Source organism: Nelumbo nucifera, chromosome 1 (genome assembly GCF_055504915.1).
Source record: "Nelumbo nucifera cultivar China Antique chromosome 1, China Antique-T2T, whole genome shotgun sequence".
NCBI classification, from domain to species: Eukaryota; Viridiplantae; Streptophyta; class Magnoliopsida; order Proteales; family Nelumbonaceae; genus Nelumbo; species Nelumbo nucifera.
This window is the reverse complement of record NC_142649.1, coordinates 61,660,127-61,674,912: the sequence shown is the minus strand read 5'-3', so window position 1 is coordinate 61,674,912 and position 14,786 is coordinate 61,660,127. Positions and strand designations below refer to the sequence as shown.

Below are 14,786 nucleotides of genomic sequence, written 5' to 3'. Positions count from 1 at the left end.
TTGGATGGTTGAACAGGAAAATTGGGAATGGTCCGTGACCAGTTCTGTTTCCCATAACATAACAGTTACTTTGTCAAAAATTATTTGATTTGGTCAATAAATTGTTGACTCAGGTGGTCAAATCGTTCAATTCGGACCATTCGACCCAGAAACCGGACCCCTGACCGATTCATTGTCTGATTCTTGCTTAAAAATCAATTTATCGGTTGATCAACTTAACCCCACTGAATACCAGCAGCAAATGAACGGGGCATAAAAATCAAAACTCTTATTTAATTTTGGGATTTTGTCCACTTAGGCTGGCTGATGAACAACAAGTGGCAAACTTGAAATTTTGGCAAATGTTGGTGGTGTTATTCTATGCATACCGCAAGTCCAATTGCAATAGGACTATAGGAGTGTCGAAGTTTGAAAATTGCAGATGGTGAACGGTGAATGGTGATGCAGTCCAACTAGAAGACTTCCCCTGAAACTGCTCCAACCTGAAAACGGAGCACCATCTTGTTTTGTTTCAATCCGAACAAATAATATTACAGATTGAGTTTTGGGAAATTTTCGTCCAAAGGTAACAATGACCTAGCTCCATCTTGAATTGGCTCTATTCTGTTAGTTTGTTTACTTGTTTTTAAACAATGATTCTGTTTTCAGTCATGTATATGTTCTCTCCCATACCTTCTTTCTCCACTTGGTTTTCATCATCACTATCTAAGCCTTTAGCCACATGAATCCTGTTCCGTCATTCCGTTCCGTTTAGTCTTTAGTCTTGCTTCACTTGGTCATCGTTTGTATCAATGTTTTTAGTTATTCTAGTTGGGTCTCATATTGTGAAATTAATAAGGCTGATGATATCTCTGTTTCAGTATCTTCATGCCATTCAATTTCCTCCTCTTCCTTCTTTCATGGTATTCTTCTGATTTGATGTGGATATTATGTTTGTGTAATACAACCACTCATTGTATATTCAGATTTGACCCCTTTTTCCCCAAAGTGCTGGTTGCGGGATTTGTTTCGCGTCAATGCTAGACAAACCAAGTAACACTCCAACGAGCCAGCCCTCGGTTGGTGTTTAATAATTACATACTCGGTGCTTTATTTTTATCTTACAAATTTAAACCCTTGTATAACATGAACCATGAAGCTACTTCTTAGAGATTTAGTGGGGTTTCATTTATGTGTTACTACCGTTTTCTTCTGTCTCCGTTTTTTCTTTAATATTTTCATGACGCCAAGCAGTAACCCTTCTCTGATTAGTTGGCATTATATAATGCTATGATTATTATTATTATTATTATTATTATTATTATTATTATTATTGCAACATTCACCAAGAAAGCTCACCATTGGATATACAGTTTTTGAAAGGAAACAAGAACTTCAAAATTGCCCCTACCTATCTCAAATGTCATTTATCTGTTTCTAATTTTCTCTTCAATATCTTATAATTCCTTCCACTAGTGCAGTAGCTTGTTCAGTTCTTGCTTTTCTAGCTTTTATGTAATCACTGTCTGTAAATGCAATATTACAGGGGAACTCATGCCAAAGTCAACTATATCAGATGGGTTTAACACTTTAACCCTCTCATTTTATAATGTTCTTTTGAACCCAGCAGCTACTCTGTGTGTGTGTGTGTGCGCGTGCTTGTTTGTTTCTGAATTCTGATGATCATAAGTTTAGCATCACGTCCAATCATTGGAAACTCTTGGTGCCTTGTTGTAGCAAAAGCTAGTTTGTAGTCAGTCCATGAGAAGAAATGGGTTGCATTTTCCCTCACTCACTGGTACACATCTTCTGTTTTGTTCTTGATTTTTTAGCTTTCTATTTTAGTACAACTACAATCAAGGAATGTATTCCTTGATCTTTAAGACCCTATGTCGAGTCCTTGTCCTGTGCAAATATGTGCTTTGGCAACTGTAGTTACTATCCAGAATACAAGATCTGAAATAACTCCACCAGTTAATGGGTTCTGAATATGAAGTTATGAACTAATATAAAAGTTGACATGTAACATATAATTCTAACCAAATCTTCTGCAATGTTCTTTTAAACCTTAGCCACATAAGCATGAGAATCATTTTGGTGGGTCAAATTTCTGTTTGTGCCAGTGTATGTGCATGTATCTGAGTATAATAAGTTTATATCATGTCCAATACTTGGAACATGTATCACTATGTTCTGCATTTTGGTTACAAGCACATTATTACACTAAAATTTTGATGATTGGTGCAGTGGCAAATCATTACGTGATAAGACATGGGTTGCATTTCTTCAAAAGTATTGACTAGGTCTGGAAGCTTTAAGGAAGAGGTGAACCAAAGAATAATGCATAGGACAGCAAATGCCTTTCCCATGCTGGAAGAAATACTCGTCTCTAAGAATGGAGGGGACCAGTTCCTTGCTCTTGTCTGCACTACCAACGCAGTAGCCAAGAGACTCCATACTGAAAGTTTCAGTTCAGAATCTAACGTAGGCATCAAACCATCCCTTGATGTTATGCATCCTGAGATGATCAACACATGGGAATTGATGGAAGGCTTAGATGATGAAGAACAACAACAGAAGCTACAATCACCACCAAGAGTAGAGAGACCAAAAAATTTAGATAAGCAGTCTCAGAGTTTCCATTGGTCATCAGCAAGTGAGTCACCTACAGAAGTCAGCTTCAATGTGGAAGAATGTGGGTTGAATGGGGAGAATGGGGAAATCATACACCATAGCAGCTTTCATACTGCACAGGAATATGATGCAATGGTAGAAAGAAATTTACTATGGAAATCACAGGACAATAGGTTTGAAGATTCAGTAGAGAACACGAAGGAGAAACTTCTAGATGTTCATGAAACTTCATCCAAAATGTGTAGTAGTATTGAAGTTGATGGAAATGATTTATCCCATCAGGGCGAGGGAGCTGCAGTTAACACAAATAGCTTTATTGAAGAGATAGGGGTTGCAGAAACTTATAAGCCTAAAATTTCAAAAAATGAAGCAACAAATGATTTCATAAGTTGTAGTTGCTCAAATTCTGATGAGGTGATTGAATCAATTGGAGATGGCATTGAAAAAGGAACTGCAATGAAGGAAAGGGGCTTGAGAAGAAAGGCTATGGCAAAGGGGCTAACAACACTCAAAATTCAATCCGCTATTGAATTCCCATCCGTGGGAAGTCTAAAGGAATGGCTTGATGTAGGGGGACAACTGTTCTCTCCTGGTTCATATGTCACTCCCAAATTTGGATGTTTTAGTTTACCATCTCCTACAAACAAAAATGAATGCAATGATGGCTCTGTTTTTGACATGGAACTGGTGACTGCCTTTGAAGAAGCAATGAGGCAGCTAAAGGAAGAGGAAAAATACATCCTGAAACAGATTTCAGATAATTTGGAGGAAGATGTAGCAGATGAGAATCAAGTGGATCAGGATACTTCACCCCACAGAAAAGAGGAACTGGGATTGGCCTTGGTTCTTAAGTAGAGATTATAAAGGTTCAAAGTGGAACAGATAATTAGTATTGTAGAATAGAACACACATGACTCTTCTTAGAACAAGAAGAAACTTTTCACAACTTACCAATAGAAAATAAATGATAAGCATTTGGCCAATGATTAAGTTTGAGAAACATTTTTTTATTTATTTTTTGGGTGATGTGATCAGGAGAGGAAGCTGCATTAGTAGATCTTATACATGTATGTTTTGTATACAGGCAATGCAATTCATTATTGTATGCATTTTTTTCTTTTTATTTTCTTTTATTTTTGGGGGTGGGGTCGAGGATGAATGGTTGAGATAGATTTGTTGTGGATCTGAACAGACTCTTGAGCTTAGGTCCTTAGTGTTGGCATCCATATACTGCATTACCTTGACAATCTGGAATTGTTCTATCCTAGCAATAGGGATGTCAATGGACCAGATTTAGGTTGGATCCTTCAAATCAAAACCAATTTAAACGTATTGGATGGACCAATAAGACATTATGAATTGGACTAATCCAGACATAATGGTCCGAAGTATTTGTTGGGTTGGATTGGACCTAGTCCATCCATAATGGATTTGTATTGGTTTGGGTCAGATTGAACCAATTTTTGTTCCATGATAGAAGATAAGAATACAGGTGTCAATGGACCAGGTTTAGGTGGGAACCAATCTAAATTAAAACCAATTTGAACAGATTGGATGATTTAGACATTGAATTGGACCGGTCCAAAATGATTCAAAGTATTCATCGGATTGGACCAAATCCCGTCCAATTACCCCTGCCTAGCAGAGAACGACAGTGTTCTCTTGTTTGATTATTGTTGAAAAGAAAAAAAAAATGATCTGATTTGGTGATGAATAATGCATTGAATAAGGAGACTAATGTGGCCTCAAAATGAAAGATACAACAAACAACTCTCCATTCTTTTAAGATTGTATATTTATTGGGGGGGGAGTATTTCACCCCAAAATGTTTCTTGTTGCTAGATCCAAAAACAAATCAAAACCATCTGGTTTGAAAACAGATTGTTTTTCAAAACAAAAACACAAAAAAAAAAGTTCTTGGTTGTGTGTTTGTTTTCTATTTTTAAAACTGAAATCAAAAATATGTTTTTGTATCTGGTTTTAAAAACATGTTTTCATCTGATTATTCAACTTTATGTTCCATAAATCATATAATTTCTATACTAAAAAATTTGCTTTTGTTTTAAAAACCAATATTTTGTTGGTTCCAAAAACATGTACTACTTTTTTAAACAAAACCAACTTATTTTTCCCTTTGAAAACAAAAATAGAGTTCAAAAACATGTTTTTTTTATGATGTGGCAATTCCAAAAACATTCATTGTCTGGTTCGAAATATTGGGTTTTTGAAAACATGAAACAAAAACAACTTATTTATATGATTTACATGATTTATTTGAAAACAAATACATGTTTTTGGAACCAACAAAATATTGAGTTTTAAAACAAAAACAATTTTTCTAGTATAGAAATTATATGGCTTATGGCATGGTTTTCAAAACTGGACCAAATCGGATGGTCGGACCGGAAAACCGGGAATTGGTCAAGTGACCAGTTCCGTTTTTCCCCAAAACCGGGATTTCTCAAAAAACTGTTGATTTTGGTCAGCAAACCACTGACCCGGGCAGTTAACCGTTCGAACTGTTTTGATCAGTTTTTATTTTTTTGTCAGAACAGGCTGACCGTTTGGTTCGAACGATCGGACCATTCGACCCAGTAACCGGACCCAACCGGTTCAGTCTCTGGATCGGTTTTAAAAACCATGATTTATAGAACATGATATTGAGTAATCAAATGAAAACATGTTTTTTAAACCAAATTCAAGAACCTGTTTTTGGTTTCAGTTTTGAAAACAAAAAACACAACCAAGAACATGTTTCTTATGTTTTTGTTTTGAGAAACAGTCTGTTTTCATACAAGTTGGTTTTGGTTTGTTTTTTAAACCAGCAACAAGAAAAACAATTCATGTTGTAGAACGCCTCCTTAGGTTGTGTTTAGTTTGATAGAAAATAAGAGGGAAATGGAAAGTTGTAAAAGAGACGTAAAATTTCCTTAAGAACTTTCCACCAACATTCCATTTTTGAAGAAAACACAAATTAGTTCAAATCAAATACAACCTTAAGAATTGAAGACACAAATTTTTGAAGAAATTGGAATAAATGCTATTTAAATATAGAGTCCAACTATGGTACATTCACTGATATTGACTTACTCAATCATGTTAAAGATATCTTACTTTCATTAATTCACATTCAAACAATGTGAATTAAAAGACATCATTAATCCACATATTTTGTTGCACGGTGCAATAAATGAATTATAGACTTTGCCTTAAATATATTGAATAGTTTTAGTTAATAGTTAAAACTAGGGGTGAAAATGGGTCCCTAAAATACTTAGACATCCAATTTACATGTTCCTATTAGCTGGGTCCCCAAACTTTACATCTAGTCACAATTAGGTCCGTAGAGTTGGGTCCAAAGGATAATCCAATTAGTAGGTACCTAATCTGCTAGCTTCTAATTAAATAAATAGATCCCCAAATTTATTAAGAAAGCAAATCCACTCTTTTTCTTTTTATCCTCTAAATTGTGCAAAGCAGAAGTGGGCAGTTACCAGATATTAATAATAATATCTATTGGTGGTGGTGTTTCTTCTCTCTCTTGGTTCCATGCAATTTGATGGTGAGCTAGACAACCGTGGGATCCCCGTCCCCTTAAATCCTCCAACCCTGGTGGCAAGTGGCAACAGGAATAGATGTTGAATATTTATGTCCTTCAGGCTCAGTTTTCAAGGAGTATAAATACAAATAAAATATAAATATGTAGAGTGCAAAACGATGTATTTTGCAATATTTTATATATATTTGTATTTGTACTCTTTTCAAATTGAGGACAAATACAAATATGTATTAGGCTCAATTTGGTAGGAGTATAAATACAAATATGTAGAGTGTAAAATCTTGTATTTTATATTATTTTGTATGTATTTATACTGTACAGATTTGTATTTGTACTCTTTCCAAACTGAGCCTTAAGTCCATTTATAATAGGAACAGTATTGTAAGCATAGTGAATGAGATATTCTACACCTCTATCAGAAGTTGATTTTAATCTTTTCCAAGGTTAGGCTGGGGGTGGGGGTATTTTAAGGGGCAGGTGTCAAAAAACACTTCCTATTTACTCATCATGCTCATAGTATGCGTCTACCTAAGAGTGTCAATGGACCGGCCAAAATCAATTTGGACTGATTGGATGGACCAAAAAGACATAGTGGATTGGACCTGATCCATACGTAATAATTTTATACTGGATTTGGTTGGATTAAGCCAATATCCAGTCCATTGATATAAGATAAGAATATAAGTGTCAATGGACCAAGTTTGAGTTGAAACCAATTTAAATTAAAATGAATTTGAACAAATTGGATGGTCCGAACATTAAATTGGACCAATCCAAAATGATCCAGATTATTCATTAAATTGGATTGGACCTAGTCCATTTGTAATGGGCTCACATTGGACTAGATCGGATTGGACCAAATCTAATCCAATCGAAACCCCTATGTCTACCTGATCTTTTAAGCCTTTGGACAAAATTCCATTCACCGACAAGATTACATGAAGTGATCATGCCTAAAATAAATATAACCACAAATGAATAGGGTTAAAAGTTAATTTAATATGCCAAAGTAATGACCCAAATTTGGTTTGTTGAATAATGAACTGACTTGCCTAACACTTTGTCTTTTAATTGATAACATAATATATATATATATATATATATATATATAGGCCAATGACCATGTAGTCTAGGTAGTCATTTGGCATCATTCCTCTTTACTCTCCTCTAAGCCTATATATGAATCCCCTCTACTACCTTGCCACAATGTCCAATGGGAGCAAAGCTGAATTGCAATTAGACTTATTTGACAGGTTTCAGGCTTGACTTGAACTCGATCCGAAGTCCGAGTTTATTCAAATTTTGGCAAAAGCCAATCTCAAACCCAATTCATAAACAGGTCTAATTGCAATTAATTTTTTTTTTTAAATTGCAACTATTTTTTTTTTATGTTTTAAAACCTAATTTAGACTTTTTGTCCAAATTGAAGGTTTGACGGTTAGACTGTCAAGATCGAAGATGAAGAAGTTGTCACTTGTCAAGTTGGGGTGTACATCACAAATTAGGAAATTAGGTTTGGTTTATGCTTCTAGCCCTGTATTGTATCTATTTATATAAGTTAAAAGCTAAGAAAGAGAGGAAGAAAATAAAAAACTAAAAAAAAAAAAGCAATGAAGAGTGGGAGACAATGATGATTCTTCAAGATTATGTCTGTAAGAGGTGTTTTATGTCATACAGAAATTGTGGGATCAATTATAATGTCTCACACCAGTCTTTTAATACATGTCACAACCATTCATGATTCAACACCTCTTATTGGGGTCCCATATGTATTTAATCACTTGTTGGTTTTACAGCCAGTTGTACAGCCAATGCTTCACCTAATCTGAATTCTGAATTAGATAGGAGAGGCTTATCCGTCAGTAGGTCCATGAGTCTGACAAACAGTGCAGGTGATGACAAATTAAGAAGGGCGCTGATCCACGGTCACTATCCCTACACCCTAAGACTAAGATGGTTCCTTTGGAAAATTTTGGAATTGGAGAACTTTTGTTGGGACTTACATGGTTCAATTTTATGGAAATTTATGGTTTGCTGTGAGTTCAGATCTGTTGTATGTTGTAACAAATACTCCCAACACTATCCCAAGAAGCCATTATACGTGTACATAAGGAATATCTCCCATGAATGACAAGGGAGATGTTGCCAAATGTAGGGTTGCAGTGGCCTATTGGGACAATGCCAACTTGTCAAGAACGTTTTGTTGTGTTGGTAGCATATCTAATCCACCTTCGGGCTTATTGGATCCTTTATTAATAAGTTGGGGTCTGGTTACAATAAAAATTGTCCCAATACAGCTCGAACATGATTTGTATATATCTACACATCTCATCATAAGATTGGGATATACTATGTCTATGATGTATAGATACAGATCTTGGAATCATATTGGGACAGTTTTTGTTGCTAGCAGATCCCAACAAAGCACTCGTAATACCATCCCAATAGTCCATTTTAGTCGGCCATACCTCCCTTATCATTCATGGGGATAAATTCCCTATGTACAATTGTAATGGTTTGTTGGGATAGTGTTGGGTGTGTTAGTTGGAACAAATTTGAACTCACAGCAAGTATGAAATAAAGTAAAGGTAAGTTGTATATTAGTATCATATACTTTGGGGTTAGTCTCATTTCAGTACCCAAACTTCAAAACATGCTATTGTATTATCTGAACTTTTGAAAACTACCAATTTAGTACCCACCATTAGGGGTGCAACTGGTCGAATTTGAATTAAGGTATATCTGAATCCGATATAATCGGATCTCATATGCATCGATTTGAATTCAAATCCAATGAGGAAGTCAGATATTAGGATCTGATCTGATCTGATTAAAATTTTTAAAAAATCAATCAATTATTAAAAGAAAAATAAAAAATAACAATTTAAATAAAGAAAAACAAAAAATGCAATATCTTTTCATGTATATATTTAAAAGAAAAATATATACATGTTTTTTATAAAAAATAAACTTACCAAAATGCAATATAAATAACATATTCATAAATAAATAAATAAATAACATATATATGTGTTATATATATTTATATAAGGGAAATTGTCCAAAACTCACCATGACTTTTCAGCATTTCTCTTAAACTCACCATGACTTTTCAAAACGTCCAGAGAACCCTAAATGTCGAATTTGAATTAAACTCGCCATGACTTTGACAAAAGTTGTCCATGTCAGCACAAATGCAATTTTCATAACCAAATTGCCCTAAATGGCGACTCAGCCTTATTAAACATATTTATGCCCTTAAATGATTTATATATAAGATTTCTACTCGTTGAGACACATTTTGCTCTCATTGTTATATTTGAGGGTATTCCAAGGAAGTTGAAAATGGGTATTATATATATATATATATATATAGAGAGAGAGAGAGAGAGAGAGAGAGAGAGAGAGAGTCCATCAATTATCCATTGATGGACTTCTGATCAAATTCAACAAAATATGATTGGACTTCTGATCGGATTGGATCATGATCTAATGATCCATTTGCACCCCTACCATCATTAGTAGTCCATCAATTATCCATTGATGACATGTGCAACTCAATTTTTTTTTTAATGTCAAAACTACCATTTTCAATATTTTTTAGACCATTTTACCTTGATTGTCTTCTTCGGTGACTGAAGAATTACTCGTTTTCTTAGGCAATAATGATGGTCTAACCCACCCTTTGTTATGGATTAATAACTGAAATTACAACAATAGTGGTCTAAATCCCTCTTCTTCAACAAAATCATTGTCTTCTCTAATGATGTTTTCCTATGGCTTAGTTTGGAGGGAGTACAAATACAAATATGTCTAGTGCAAATACATACAAAATAATACAAAATACAAGATTTTGCAGTATACATATTTGTATTTGTACTCCTTCCAAATTGAGCCTACGCAACTTCTCCAATGGAAAGTACTAGTTCTTCAATAGAAAAGTTAGGGCAAGTAAATAGTGATGCTTAATCAATCTAATAATATTCATATTATTAATAATTATGTATTTTTACAAAATTCATCATGAAATTATGTACAAACAATACAAATTATGATTTTATGGATTATTCAATCTAACTGTTATTCAAATAATAAAAATCTAACATTAAAAATGAAATATTACTTAAGTATTTCAATAACTAAATATCTTAAATAACAAAATATTAAAATTAATATTTTAAATCAATTAATAATATATTTTAAATAGTTATTGAATAATTTTCAATTATAATAAATAGATTAAGATTTTAAATATTTAGTTAAATAACAAAATATTTAACACAACTAGATTTTAAATAGTTAAAATAAAAAAATTATGTATTAATACTACTATAATTTTATGGATTATTAAATTCAACAAGTAATTATTATTTTAAATTTTAAATAATGATATTATTTCAATAAATAAATAATATTGTAAATAACTAATTTCATTTATACCAATTAATAATTCTAGAAAATAACTTTCAACAAAATTATTGTTTATGAATAATAATTTTAAAAACTTAATCTTTATTTATTATATAGTTATACATAATAAGTTAATATTTATTGTATTTCAGTAATTATTTATTGTATTTATCATAAATATATTTTCAATAATTATATATAAATCTATTTTTGTTTTGTTATTTAACAGAAAATTTTCAATAATTATTGGAGTTTAAACTACTATTATTTAGCTTTTTAAATTTTTTTTATTGTGTATTTTTGCTATATATTTTTAATAATTATTGGAGATTAAACTTTTGTTCATGGGCTGGTTCGGTTTAGTTGTAGGTTGTTTAGCCAACCAAATCGACTTGAACAAGTTCGGGGGTTGGTCACTTTGGTTATATCGGTTTGGGTCAATTTTCAGTTAAACTTAAAAAAAAAAATTAAAATTTACAATGGTATTATTAAAAAAATATATTAAAAATAAAAAAAAATAAATTAAAAATTAAAATTTACAATGATATAAACTATTTTAGCCTAAGAAATATTGGAATTTTCTCACTTTTCCATATTAAAAAAATATATTTAAAATATATATATATATATATGTATATATATAGTTAGGTCATTTTGATTTTAGTCAGTTTATAAATGACCAAAGCGAAACTAATCCAACCTAATTGGGTTGAGAAATTGTTGAACCAAAGCCGACTGGAAATACTAAAAATCGGGTTGATCAGTTTCATTAGTTTGATTCAGAATGGCAACGGGGCGGGACGGGGACGAGGAGCCTCTCCAAGTCCCCTATCCCCATCCCCGCTAATGGGGATAAAGTTATCCCCATCCCCATGGAGATCCCCACTCCCCATGATTCCTTATAATGTCAATCATTATGTTTTTGTTTTTTATTTTATTTAAAAATAAAAATAAAATAATTAAAATTTACAATCCTATTAGAAAATATTCAAACATATTCAACCATATTTTTAAAAACATTAACATATAGATGTATGTGTGCATATATACATGTATAAACGTATGTGTATCTATCTATCTATCTATCTATCTATTTATATATAGAAAGACGGTCCATGTCACCATGTCTCTTCTTTCCCCAAATCCATCTTCCTAATTTCCTGTTTTCTTTGAATTTTTTATTTTTTTAATTCCACATAATTATCCATTAAACCAATAAGAAAATAGCATAGGCTTAATTATTTATAACAACCATAAAGAAAGAGGGATTTGCTTTTCTAATGTTTAGCCAAGTGGCACCACTTTCCCCCATATTCTCCTAAATTGTATCTAATTACTATTTATCTCCTAAATTATTTCTAACTCCTATTTATCTCTTAAATTATCTCTAATTTAGTAGAGAGATTCTCTCCTAAACTATCTCTAATTCCTATCTATCCTCTCCCCCCACTTTTTATCGATGCTTATCTAAAGAAAGTTTCAACTAAAAAAATCAGAATTATTTAAATATTATAACGAAATTATATACTAACTTTAAAATATTTATTCAAAAAACAAAAATTAATTATAATAGATTTAAAAATATTCATATTATTATATTTTTACAAAATTCATCATGAAATTATGTAGTAACAATATAAATTATAATTTTATGAATTATTCAATTTAAATGTTATTCAAATAATAAAAATTTAGCATTCAAAAAATAAAATTTTGTCTAAATATTTCAATAAATAAATATCTTAAATAACAAAACTTTAAAAATAGATAAATAAGTATATAACAAAATATCTAATATTATGTAATAACTTTAAAATAAATAAAATTCAAATATTGAAAAAATATAAATATTTTATATATTATTAAATATTTAAATTACGAAATATTTAACATGACTAAATTTTAAATAGTTAAAATAACAAAATCATGTAATAAATTTAAAAAATTTCTTAAAAGTAGAAAAATAATTTTCATAGATTTCATAATATTCATATAAATAATAATTTAATATTTTACAAAATTAATTACGAATTATGTACTAATAGTACTAACTATTAGTTTACAATTTATTAAAATCAAGAAATAATTAATATTTTAATTAAATAGAAATATTATTTTAATAACTAAATAATGTTGTAAATAACTAATTTTGCTTATATCAATTAAAAATTATAGAAAATAACTTTCAAAAAAATATAATGTTTATTAATAATAATTGTCATAGATTTCATAATATTCATATAAATAATAATTTAATATTTTACAAAATTAATTACGAATTATGTACTAATAGTACTAACTATTAGTTTACAAATTATTAAAATCAAGAAATAATTAATATTTTAATTAAATAGCAATATTATTTTAATAACTAAATAATGTTGTAAATAACTAATTTTGCTTATATCAATTAAAAATTATAGAAAATAACTTTCAAAAAAATATAATGTTTATTAATAATAATTGTACGATAATAGTGTATATTCATTATATATTTTTAAGAACTAAAATTAATATTTATTGTATTTTCATTAATTGTTTATTGTATTTTTTGATAAATATATTTTTAATAATTATTTATAAATCTATTTTTTTATTTAACAGAAAATTATCAATAATTATTGGAGATTAAACAACTACTATTTAACTTTTGAAATTTTATTTATTGTATTTTTTTTATAAATATATTTTTAGTAATTATGTATTTTTATAATTTATTGATTAATATTTATTAGAGATTAATCTATTATTTGAGATTACACTATTTATTAACTAATTTAATGTATTTTCATTATAAATTTATTTTCAATAATCGTGTATTTTTGCTATAAATTTTCAATAATTATTAGAGATTAAACTATTAGTTTAGCTAAAATTAGGAGTATTGAAGGATTGGTTCAGTTCAATTGTAGGTTGTTTTGCCTACCAAATCGACTTGGTTGGGTTGGGAATTTGTCACCCAAAACTAACTGACCATTAGTGAAAACTCGTCAACTTAGGTTGTATCAATTTGGATCTATTTTTGGTTTGATTTGTTTGTTCAAAATATTTAAGCTTAAAGTTAAATCTAAATTTAATAAAAATATAGTGATATTATTAAAAAATTAAAAAAAGAAGTAAATTTATGATATAAAATATTTTAGACTAAGAAATATATATATATATATCTATATATATATATATCTATATATATATATATAGATATATATATATGGTCGGGTTAGTTCAGTTTTGGGTTGGTTTACAAATGACCAAACTGAAACTGACCTAACTCGGTTAGGTTGAAAAGTTGTTGAACCAAAGCCGATCAGAAATGCTAGCACACCGACCAACTCGGGAAGACTTCTATCAAATTAGTTATTAAAAAGTTAAAATGCATGGTCTCATTGTTTATCAAATAAACACTAGAAAACTAAAATGCTTTGACTTATGTTCGTGGGGCATTTAGGCTGGGGAAACATCAAATTCATGCTTCTTCCAATGCTTGGGCATTTCTTGAAATGAAATGCTGATGTAGCGCACTTTATTTGAGGTGGAAAGCAACTTTATGGGGTGTTAATTGAAATGCCCATAAAACGTCCAACCAAATAGAAAATGTAGAAAACACTTAAAATGGCATTTTTCAAATAAACATTTATCTAAAAATAAGCCTCTTAGAAAACTCCCACGAAACCAAACATACATGCATTACTCTTATGTATTTTTATTGTTTAGATTTCACTTAACAAAGCTTGTGCATCGCACGGGTCCTCACTAGCTAGTTTATCTATAAACTAAACCGTGTGATTCCCACGAGAAATCCTCTATTTCCAAAAATCATCATCACATTGGATCCAACCTCATTGTTATGAGTTTGGATCTCCTTTGCATGATAACTCTGCCCACGTCTACCCACATATCATTACAGCCACACATGGAGAATATCTCATCCTCCTACATAGTATTATGCATGGGGGTTAGTGTGTTGTGAGTAGACGTGGGCAAGAGATATGGAATCCGGAGTCCATTGTTATTATCTTCTCTCTCTCTCTCTCTCTCTCTCTCTCTCTCTTCTTGAGACTAGGGATGCAAACAGATTGGATCGGATTCCAATAAGGGTATATACGAATATACCCTAATTCGAATTTGATCCGACATTGTTCATGTCAGATCCAATCTGAATATTTGGTCGAATATGATAGGACTCTATTTGAATTCGAATCCT

The 14,786-nt window shown here is 30.8% G+C and overlaps 1 protein-coding gene across 1 annotated transcript; it reads left to right on the top strand.

Moving 5' to 3' along the window:
• Positions 1-425: 425 nt before the first annotated feature.
• Positions 426-3,728, top strand: LOC104594338 (uncharacterized). Its single transcript, XM_010254590.3, has 2 exons — positions 426-565; positions 2,227-3,728. The coding sequence occupies exon 2, from the start codon at positions 2,251-2,253 to the stop codon at positions 3,466-3,468; it is 1,218 nt and encodes a 405-aa protein (XP_010252892.1). The 5' UTR covers positions 426-565; positions 2,227-2,250; the 3' UTR covers positions 3,469-3,728.
• The last annotated feature ends 11,058 nt before the right edge of the window (positions 3,729-14,786 follow it).

What these genes read in the sequence shown, in the direction of transcription:
- LOC104594338 (XM_010254590.3), top strand. Translation starts at nt 2,251, where the DNA reads ATGGGTTGCATTTCTTCAAAAGTATTGACTAGGTCTGGAAGCTTTAAG.